The sequence below is a fragment of the Leucopleurus acutus genome, assembly GCF_964270905.1.
Source record: "Leucopleurus acutus genome assembly, chromosome: 2".
NCBI classification, from domain to species: domain Eukaryota; kingdom Metazoa; phylum Chordata; class Mammalia; order Artiodactyla; family Delphinidae; genus Leucopleurus; species Leucopleurus acutus.
Genome location: NC_139143.1, coordinates 28,652,476 through 28,664,556, shown reverse-complemented (window position 1 = coordinate 28,664,556; position 12,081 = coordinate 28,652,476). Strand labels below are relative to the sequence as shown.

Sequence of the window (12,081 nt, the reverse complement as noted above, 5' to 3'; positions counted from 1 at the left end):
GAAACATCATTTACCAAATTAGACAACACATAAAGGGGAAGAAAAAACAACCAAAAAATGACCATTAAAGAATAAGATTATAAAGGTGACAAAAAGCAACTGAAGAAAATTTTAGTAGTACAGTTTACCAGAATTAAATTTGTCAAAGAGGCTAGCCATTTTTGGCTACTATTGAGAACATTATTTTATAAAATTAAGGGAGTGGAATGAATCATCAATATTAGGGGCTGGCAAATTTTTTCTGTAAAAGGTCAGATAATAAATATTTTAGGCTTTGCAGCCATACAGCTTCTGTCCGACTACTCAATTCTGACGTTGTAGCATAAAACAGCCAGATGATAATTAAACAAATTAGTGTGGCTTTGTTCTAATAAAACTATAATTCATTTTTCAAAATGCCAATCTTTTGTTTGTATCTCTGCACCAAATCAAGAGAGCCAACATGGCCAGAGTACATTATTTTTATATTATATGTTAAAGGCACCTTCTGGAGCCATGTATGTACATGGTGCCTCCAGGAGTGGGAGGGCAGGAGGCCCTGGTTTTGGAAGGGCAATAGTCTATATATGCTAACTTACATTGCAGAGTTCACGAGTGTTTCAAAACTGGATACACATATTTGAGTGTGTGTGTAGGTATATTTCAATTTTTTAAGAATCTTTGTGTATACATATGCATGTGTATATTCATCAACAGAATTATTTAAAGTCGTGAAAACTGTAGAATTTTTCTCTTTCTTTGCTACTAGAGATAACTCCTAGTTAAGAAGCTACGTAAAATTTACAAAAACTTTATACAACTATTTACTATTTATACATTTACCAAATTTGGATTTGCTTTTCAGATACCGTTTATTTTCATATTTTACAAAGTGCTTATTTTAAATCATTTTATAGCTTCATGTTAATAGTAGACAAAATGTTAGCCTTTACTAGTTTTGTTATAAAAACATAAAAGAAACTTGTTAAAGTAAAGTTGGAAAATGCAGAGCTTCATGCAAATAGGAAGGGTGGACGTAACTAAAATAAACTAAGCAAAAAGCTAAAAGCAAAAGAAATAAAGAAAAGAAAGAACCTTATGCATTTCTCCATGAAGATCTCCTACCTCTTCTCTAGTGTCTATGGCAGAGCCAGGGGTGGTGGCAGCAGTGCTTACTGTGGTACTAGGGGCAGTGCCTGATGAAGTCACTGAATCTATCTCTCCTGCTACATCGTTGATTTCCCGAGCAATGAGAGCAAGATCTTGGCTGATCCTGGCAATAATTTTAGAAAAGAAGTTTAATACTTTCAAATAACAGGTCTAGAAACAATCATTTTGATAGAATCAGTTACATAAATTGTATATTTAGTTAAAGATTTGTACTCAAAATTTAAGATTTTTTTGGACATGCTATTAACTATTTGATACTCAAAGTCTTAAACTTTAATTCCAAATATTAATAAAACTAAATTGCACGTCATCTACAAGTTGTCACTTTGAAAAATACATGTTAAACACCTGAAGTACTGATATATCTTTAAAAAATACACTGTTAATGTTAATGACTATACAGGAGTTCTTAAACTTGGGGGTGGTGAACAGAATTCAAGGAGTCCATGAACTTGAATGAGAAAAGCAATTACAACTTTATTTTCACTACTCTCCTAACTGAAACTTAGCATTTCTTTCAATTATAAATACAAGCAATAAACAACAGTGGTATTAGCAATACTGCTGATTTTTTGTCAACAAAAGTAATCACATTATAGTTGCTACAAGTACCTCAAAACACTTAGTCATCACTATTTCAAAATTACTGCAGTTCATTAAACCCACAGCCATAACATTCCACTTAGTATGTTAACAGAGAACCATATATTACTATATACCTTTAAAAATATTTTGATAACTGTATTTCAATATAATTGCATTTCTTTGTCATTCTAAGTATTTTATGTTTATGCATTTAGAAACATTCTTCTGAGAAGAGCTCCCTAAGCTTCCCCAGATGGCCCAAGGGGTGTACGGTACCAAGGTGAGGAACTGTGACACAGCATGGCACTTTACACCATATACCATACTTCACAGTACACAATATGTCATTTGAGGGTCACAAGATAGAGGCAGAGCTTGTGAGGTAGAACCTATCGGATTATGAATAAAGACACATTTTAGGAGAAAATTACTGGCTTGCTCATGACCATACAACTTAGAAGTAGCTAAGACAGGGCCAGATTCCAGGTTTAGAGCTTATTTCCATAAAGCCATTTATTTGTATTTTTAGCTACATGGATTGAAGAATTAAATAATTGCTATTGGTGATAACTGAACATTTTCTAAGTTATGCATCCCCTGCACATGATCTCTATTTGGCTACTTCCACAGGGAAGGTTTTGGAATGACAGAATATTTGTAAAGTACCTGTTTTAAGATTCCCAACTCTAAAATCCAAAGCACAAAGTAACAGTTTTTTAACTTATACAAAATGTGAGCTTGAAAGACTTTCAAGGAATGCAGTAATTGCATAAAAACTTAACTACAGATTTAAAAAGAAAAGCTATGGCCCAACAGAAGCAATCTGTGGTCAATTCCTTTTTATTTACCAAAAAATATTTACTGATCTGGCCACTGTGGTAGGCCCTAAGGGCTGCAATGGTGAATAAGCAGACAGGGTCCTTGGCTTCAGAAGCTTAGAATTATATTTTCAAATAATCAAAACCAATACTTACCATTATATTACAATCAAAACCATTATAAAGCAGCTTTATATTCACCAACTCTAATTCTTACAACCACCTTGTAAGAGAGGTATTAATCAGCTTGTTTTGTAGATGAGGAAAATCAGCCTCAGGAGAGGTTATGCACTAATTTTTCGGTTAAGGTCACAAACAGTAAGTGGTGTAACCAGATCTTTCTATACATCACGCTATATCTCATATTACCATTCCACATCTAATTTTTAAAAACTTGTTAACTGTTGATGTAACTCTTTTGAGAATGGGTGTAAACTGTTTCCTTAGATACAATATTCCACTCTTGTAATTTCCTAAAATAAATGAACTAGGATGAGAAACAGAATAACCCAGTTTAATGAGATAAGAAATAGGCAACTTTTACTTATCTAACCATCTATTTTATTTTTAAAGTTTTTTACGCAGACATTTGTACGATGAAGCTTCTGATATTTGCAGAAAGCAGTAATGAATTAATTAAAAAAACCCCACAAACAACAGCAATGTCAACATGTTATACAGTAAAAACTGTACTACAATGAACTCTTAATGTATATACCACATATACTGTTCAGTTAGTAGGCATCCGAAAAGCTTTCTTTTAATTTACAAGTATGTTGTGTATATACCAGCTGTTTCTTTGCATGGCAATTCCTATCTTAAAGCTGACTCAATAATACAGACCATTAACTTAATTTAAATCTGCATTGCTTAAAAATCTGAGCACCTACTAAAACCAGTATTAGGAATTCTAAAAGGCATATAAAATTATCAAGAAAAAAAAGCCAAAGTTATGAGTATCTTCAGAAATAACAGTTTTATGACTCAACATAGAGTATGGATCTATTCATATGGTTGTTCAATCTAGGCTTACAAATTAATTCTGTAATACTTCTAGATTACAGTTATTAGAATATTTTACAATAATGTAGTTCTTTATATCTCTTGTATTCTTTCTTTGATCTCCAAGTTTATAACCCCTGTTCTTATTCTCAATCTCCACCTCAATAAATCTGCTGAAGGAGGAAATTCTAAAATGAACAGACCTTTTATTTGGAGTTTTGCTTCCATCTGCTTCCTTTGCAATATCAATAAAAACTCAAGCCTTCTAATTAGAAAAATGGATAATTTTCATATTTAATTTTATTTTATTACAAAATATGGATAGGAAAACAGTCCTTAAGGAAGGAAATATAGTTTCAGGGTTAAGTTCTATAACATCTGTGTAATTCTGTCTACCTTAGGGTCAGAACCAATAATCCAATTTCAAAAATTTTGTAGAAATGAATATGCATTATTTGTAAAAAGGTGGGGTAATGAGGACATACTTTATGAAGTTTATGATTTTCTCAGGTGAACTATCTCAGTAATGTCCCCTTTCTTATTTAAATCAATTAAAGGCTATTTTTCACTGAAGGGTTAAAAACAGGGGAAAATATATTAATAATACGCTTTGGGTATACTGGAAGTTTAAAATATTGAAAATGAGAGTGAGACCTTGTGAAATGCATGTCCTATTAAACAAGCAATATTTGCAAGTGTGACCTAATAACCATGATAGAAACAAACTATCAGACTTTATTGATTTAAATTACCAACATTAACAGTCTTTTAGGTTTTAAATTAACTGAAAAGGAAAATATCTGCTTTATCTTTTTAATAGCATATTAAGTTTCAGAAGTTTTTATATGTAAGTAGAGCTTCAAAGGATATACATATAAACCATAAGCATGAGACTGCCTTTGATATTACTGGAAAAAAGGAAGTGATGAGCTACTAAAGAAGTATACTAGCTTTAGAATCCTAACATTGAAGTGAATGATAACAAATCAAACCTCTTGTTACTTTAACACTGGATAAGAGATCATAACTATAACTTTACTTAGCTTTTAAGAAATAATTTAGTCTACTTTTTAAATGACAGGAGTGATAAAAATATAAAATTAGTTTTAGGAGAGACATTAAGGGTCATTCCGGAAAATCTTATGTTGAATCTGACTTTATAATAAAGAATCAAAGAAGCCTAGCTCTCAAGAGGCATAAAGATTAACTCATATACTTGACCTAGCTAAAGACTATAGGGAAGGTTCACAAAAGTTTCCTACTGATAAGGAAGATCTTATTCTTCTTTTGGTGGAAACTCTCAGTTATATTTATTATATGTTGATGGAATTTTGATGCATTACAAAAAACCTTAATGAAAGAATTATGGCAATCCACATCTATTGTGGGCATTTAATGAAAGCACGGAGAATTGGGAGAAATAGGTAACCTGAGCCACAAAAGACTGGCTTAGGTTGGGAGAGTAATGGATTGAAATTGGAAGCTCTTTTGGGTAGCCAAAGCAATTTAATGGCTGGCCCAAATAGAGGAATAAAGTATGTAGACTCTATTTCTGGCCATCAAAAGACGTAGGGATTTAATTATATATTTTTTAAAAAAGTTACCTCCCATTTTCTTCAATGAAGCTAAGTTTAAACGTGAGCTTAGCACCACAGATACGTTATATTTACTTAAGTGTAGTCTTTAAACTTATGAATATGCTTCAAATATACTGAGCAAGTCATGAAGAGGTAATGGTAAGAAGACAACTTTGAAGGTCTTAGCACACTCTTGGCCATCAATAAACAGTTCCTAAATAAATGAGAAAAATTAAAGAAACAACCACCACCACACCACCCCATGCCATCTCCACCAGACACAAAGTCTGCAAGTTAAAAGAAGATGGTGTGAAGTCACCTGATAGGAAAATACTGCCCTTATTCAATGAGCAAGATTTGAGATAGCTAAAGTACATGCAAAGAGGTAGTATAAGGTACCCTCAGGTCAGAGAATATGATGAAGGCATAATATCTAGAAAATGCTGAAAAACTATAAGAAACTGAAGAATAACTGTCATTTGACAGTTATTCTGGGCAGATGTTTTGTTCCTACCCTTGCTATTTGGATCTGGCCTAGCCCAAAAGAACAAACAGACAGAGGCTGGACCTGGACTTCAGCTATTGTGAACCAATAAAGATTAAAACTGACTGAACAGATGTACTTTATTCCTTGATAACGTAAATTTTATCTCTATGGTGTTTTCCCCGAAATAAAAAATACTTTAGTATTATTAAAGCTCACTTCCACACATACCCCCAAATATAGTATATCTTTTAACTGTATTGCCATTAAAAGACTTTTTTAACTAAAATAGATTGCTATGTATAGATGTTTCATTACATTACTTTATAGATGATAAGGAACCCCATACACTTAATTCTGGCCACTAAATTAAACTGACTCTTACCAAAAAAATAAAACAAAAAAGCTTTTAGTAATGTATTAAAATTACAAGTATTTGGTTTTTCATCGTTAAGATTACCATACATTTGTAATTTTAATTGAAAATATTATTTAGGCTTGAAAAATATAAACCATAGTTCTATTCTAAAATTTTTAAAAATGTATTTGATAGGTATTCTTATTTGAATTTCACTAATAAAAGTATTATATGTAAAAGACTTAGTAATAATAAAAGCTTTTTCCCTCTTGACATGAAGTGTCAGATGACTACTTTGGAGGCTATCAAATCAGGGAGTAGGACTCATTAGGTGGGTGTTCTGTGATACATTTATTTAACAATCATTTCAATATTTAAAAAAAAAACAGACCACTTATATATCAGCGTTATTATTCTCAGGTAAAAAAGAACATTTTAAAATAATGTTTGGATTGAAAATGTGAACAAAACCTTGGCTGACATTCTTAGGTTTCCTATTTGTATAGGGTAAGCCTAACAGAATATTTTATAAATTATAAGAATATCACATTGATTCTGAAACTCCAATTACATCTGGAGTCATACAGAAAATGGAAAGCTCACAATTAAGTTCTAAATATAATATTTGAGTATACACACACACCACACTGTTTTCTCTGCACTCCACTTAAATATAACATTTATTGCTAGCTTACTATATGTCAAGCACTATATGTCAAGCACATGCATCAGTCTGTCAACTCTCTCAAGTTGGCACTACTGTTACGTCCATTTTATGCATGAGATTACTAGAGCACAGTTACTTAACTTGTCAAGGGTCATACAGACCTTGTGGGTAGAGTTGGGTTTCAATCTAGAAGGCCTGATCCCAGAGTCCACGATTCTGATCATTCAGCTGTACTGCATCCTTATAATTTAGGTTATACCTCTGAGTTCAACAGTATTCTAGGTTCACTCACCATTTCCTGGCAATATCATCTATGACCACAGCTTCAAGTATTTTCTCTTTGACTTCCAAAACGATGATTCTAGCTCTCATCAGCTTCCTATGTTGCAGAGCCATACGCTTTCACATGGCTGTTCCTTAAGTACCTTAAAGTCAGTATGTCCAAAACGAAGCTTGTCTTCCTTCCTGTCTTTTGTCTTCCTTATTCTTACCAATATCCATTTGAACAACCATAGAGTCATGCTGGCAATCATCAAATGCTGTCAGCTGTTACACGTCCATATCTCCACTTGTACCCTCACTAACACTATCTTGTCTCAGGTCTTCAATATGTTGCACATTAACTTCTAGAATAGATTACTAGTTTATCTCTAGGCTCTCTTCTCTCTCAAACAATTCTACAAAATGCCCTTCAGAGTTACCTTCTTTTAATATAGATCTTAAGTTACCTTCCTTTTCAAAAATCTTAAAGTATCAACATACATAAAATAATATGCACACTTCGTAGCTGGCATTCAAAGTCTCCTATTATTTAGCTGGCTCTCTATTATCTTCAATTTGGTCATCCAATAACTATACACCTTTACATCTTATACTTGGACAAACTTCCTATTTTTTAAAACCTCTTCTGTCACTCTGCCTGTATCAACTGCACACAACACTTTTGCTTCTTTCCTCTGACTCTGAACTGAGGACATCAATGTCTAAGTCATCTTTACAGTTCACTCACGCTAAACACTACATTCTGCTCATAGGAGTTGCTTAGGAATTCTTTGTTGAGTGGACGGGGATTACACGCATATACACAATACATATAAAGCACTTATGCATACAAAAACTTGATCCAAAATAAAACTGCAGAGGTGTAAAGGTGCAAGAGGATCTCACCTTTGCAAATAATACCTTCAATCAACATTAGGATAAAATATTATATTGCCTTTATGATTTAATCCTCTCCTATAACATATCTATAATGAACTGCTTGTTAAACCTTAAAATAAAATATTGTTAACTAGAACTCTCTCCTAAAAAATTTAATGTTACAGTGGAATGTGTAATAATGAATCTAAAACACTGAAATATCGTTAAGTGCATTGTGATCCAAATGAGAATTATATAATCTTCCAGTATAATTTTTAGGTTAAATGTATTATATTTGATAATCTGTAAAGGTGGTATTATAGCTTTGTTTACCCTAAAATTCATAAAGGTATAATCTAAGAAATTCCCAAGGGAAGCAAATCTGTATCTGTGTTATAATGGAGAAACTGGGACAAGCATTATCGAAAGCACATGTATCGGGGGTACCTGGAAAAAAGTTTCCTCTTCAAATTGAAAGACTAAATATATTATATTTTGCTTATATTCTTTATATTCCAGATGGGATTTTTGTGCTTTAAGCTTAAACGAAGGTAAATAATTACCAGATGGAATTTTTGTGCTTTAAGTTTAAACGAAGGTAAATAATTACTATGTACGGACTACAAAGTGCTGGTTTAGTAATATAGCTCTAAAATCTAAGCAAATAGAATATAACAAAGCAGAAAACATTTTGTAATAAATTAAAATCACTATTGTGCTTTTCAAATAAAAATACCTTTACCTATTACTCTTAAAAGTATTGCTCCAGAGCTTCCCTGGTGGCGCAGTGGTTGGGAGTCCTCCTGCCGATGCAGGGGACAAGGTTCGTGCGCCGGTTCGGGAAGATCCCACATGCCGCGGAGCGGCTGGGCCCGTGAGCCATGGCTGCTGAGCCTGCGCGTTCGGAGCCTGTGCTCCGCAACGGGAGAGGCCACAACAGCGAGAGGCCCGCGAACAGCAAAAAAAAAAAAAAAGTATTGCTCCAGCATGTGAGTTTTCTTAAGTGAAAGTGGTAGCTAATTTAAAGAAATAAAGCTATGTATTTCTCCATTCTATTTAGTATGTGATTCATAGTTATTTGAAAATAAATTTCCTCATATTAAGCAAACTTATCAGCGTCTTACAGGAACATTAAATATCAACATTAACTTTCTCTCCTTGCATACTTCCTATCCTCCCTCCGCCTTTTTAAATTTCTTAATAAACAAAAAGAACTTTCTCTTGCTTTGAGATGTATGGCTGAAAAATATACCTTGAAAAATTAAATCCCAATAGCAAGTTTTATTAGCATAAAGCTACTAAGAAACTGGAGGAAAAAGGCATGAAATCATTAGAGGTTAAATAGCCTAGCTTTAGAGTACTACCTCAGATAATAAAATATACATAGACAAGGGTAATAAAATGCACATACTAACAAAATAAAACAAAGTGAAAATATAACAGACAGTTCTTATTCACTTTCCCCTTTGTATCATAATTCTTTTCTGTTTAGGGGCAGGGAAGTGGGTTTGGCCCAGAAGAAGGTGTTTAGTGTTCTAGTTTGGGGTAGAGGGCTTGAGACGCAAAGCCTCCTAAGAAAAAGCAGAACACTCTAGTTCCCTCAGGTACCCCTTGAGCTCACGTGGTGAGACTTCTGCATGGGAAGGAGAAAAATGATGAGACAAGAGCAAGGCCTGCTGTTGCCAGCTGTGCCCACAAGAAAAAATGTAGTGTCAAGATTCTCTCACTAACAGTTTTGTGGGCCCATAATAATTCATGGATCCCAAAGTACATATATGCCTGTACTGTAATCAGAACTGGTTTACAATGCTTCAATAATTATTGTCATTTATATGGCCAAAAAACAACGTTTAAGCAGCGTAATGAGATTAGAAGGGCATGTTCTTTAAGAACTAAAGGCAATCACAAGTGAATAGTCATTAAAGACAAAAAAACCAAAAAACAAAAAAACCTGAACATTAAACTAATGAGCCAGAAAAAAACAATTCACAGAAGTCCACAGAGTAAAGAAAACAAAAGATGAACATCATAAAATCATCATAAAAGTTTTTTAAAAAAGCATTTATGAATTATTATAAATTCTGTAATAAATGTTGTCAAGTATAAAACTTAAAGATTAGGGTCTTAAACTAAAGGCAGAAATAATTTTAGTATGTACACAGTGAAAATGTTTAGGTAACATGCGGCATACTGCAGTAAAATTTAATACCTTACAAACTTAAAAAACCCTTAACTATTATAGCATTTATCTGAGTAGAGCCTCTCTTTAATGTTCAACTACAATGCTATCAATTAAAAATCACATCCGCAGCATGAATTTTACTTTTTATTATGTAATCTTCAGGTTATTATAAATACATTTAACATTCAAAATAATATTTTCATTTAATTATTAAAGGATTGTACTGACTGTATCTAATGAACTCACTGAAGTGTGAGTAATAATCTGACTAACTCTAATTCTCCCCAGAGAACATTAGCAACATCTCTAACAAGTACACTATTACCTCTTTGGAAGGTAAAAGGAATGTAATCAAAAATTTAGCTGCACAATTCTCAATTATGTAGAGCTGATACTACCTTTCAAAAATTATATTAATTCATCTGTATCTCTACTAGAAATAGGAAAGGGCGGTTTACCAAAATAAATTAATTCTACAATATGTAAGTAGCACTCACATTAAAAATACCATATAAAAAAAAGGATAGACAGTAATACTACCAACAAAACTAAGTTATCTGTGGATTTCATTCCTTGGACTATTAGTACAAACCAAGTAAAAGCTAAACTTGTTATCAAGTTGAAACAATTTCAACTCTTAGAGATAACCCATTAAAACCAACCTGGCTATTTCTTCTCGATGAGCAGTCCAATCTCGGATGTAGTCTTCTTGTTCTTTTATCCGGTGTTTGAATGAAGAACTAGTAGGCATTGCTGACCCAGAGCTCTGCAATCGAGTCGTTTTCAGGGCTGGAGAAGTACGTAGACGGGTATGTTTAGGGGAATTACGGTTTGATCCAAATTCATCTTCTGAGGTGGAAGCATAATCAGTAGGAAAGCGCCTCCATCTTGCATTTACTAAATTAGTTTAATTATTAAAAAAAGAATTATTATGTTATCTTTTAAAAGAGGTAAAATAAAATTCATGATTTCAAAAACACCATGAGAGCACACACAGCACAATTTTCAATAACTGATGTACACATACCTCACAAAAACCATAAGTCTACTACTCCTTAAAGATAGAAACATTATACTTTGGTGAATTAAAAACAATGAGGAATTAAGAACAATAGAAAGATCACATTTTCTGTAACATGGTGAATAAACATTCAGATGAAAAATTCACTAATGACAAACAACTAAGCAAGCTCTATTCATAAATGTTTAACTCGGGTACTATTTAATTGCAAATATTTCTCATTTAAGTGACGATATGGATTTTTTTAAATGACAGCAACAACAACGACAAAAATAAAAATAAAGGAAAAGATTTCCTCATGCCACATGGACTTTCAACATGGAGATGGTAAAAACCCTCTTTTCCCAACATACAAATATGCATAATTCCTGCTGTGGAAATTATGCCTTATGGCAGGAAAAAAAAACATTACCTCTGTCATTCAACATCCTGTTACGCTATGATTGGAAAAAATCTTTTTACACGGTAAAAACACAACAAAGCATCTTTAGTACAACTGCTGCTTTGACACTGAAAGCATATGGTGAAAGCAGACAATGGCAATAAAACCTACAAGCTATTCTCACAACCACTGACACTTATGGCACAGAAGATACTGACGATAGTCACATTAAAGAAAGTGGTAATCACTTTCTTATTTAAGGTTAGTAAAGATTTAAAAAATGGTTTTGCTGACACATTTGAAAATCAGAAGACAAATTAATGTAGACAGATCACTACTACTGTTAATAAAAGAATCAAACATAAAGTATAAAAAACAGGGAGATAACAGCTAATTCATGGTAAACTTCAAAAGGGCAGGAATTATGCCTATTTAAGCCACTAACGTGTACCTAGCACTTAGCAGAGTGTCTGGTTAACAAATGTTTAATAAATATTTTTGAATAAATGAATTAATTCCTAGATACGGACCATTTCCTTTTCTCAAATTAGAAAAAACTAGTAAAAAGCATGAGATGTTTTTGGTGGCTCAAGTGATAAAACCTTGGCTCCTGCTATAAGTTCCAACTGTTATTAATATTAGAAGAGTTTTCTTTCTCTCTCTCTCTCTCTCTCCCTCTTTTAAAACAGAAACTGACTCTACGCTGTGTAGGTTTG

At 32.9% G+C, this 12,081-nt stretch overlaps 1 protein-coding gene across 4 annotated transcripts in view; it reads right to left on the bottom strand.

Annotated features, from left to right (window-relative positions):
• Positions 1-12,081, bottom strand: part of CEP170 (centrosomal protein 170) — a 152,247-nt gene that overhangs the window by 13,190 nt on the left and 126,976 nt on the right. For all 4 annotated transcript variants that reach the window (XM_082834688.1, XM_082834689.1, XM_082834690.1 and 1 more), the window contains 2 exons: positions 10,625-10,859; positions 1,105-1,252 (listed from right to left, as the gene is read on the bottom strand). In XM_082834688.1, the coding sequence (XP_082690814.1) occupies positions 1,105-1,252; positions 10,625-10,859 (383 nt within the window). The remainder of the gene's footprint in view (positions 1-1,104; positions 1,253-10,624; positions 10,860-12,081) is intronic.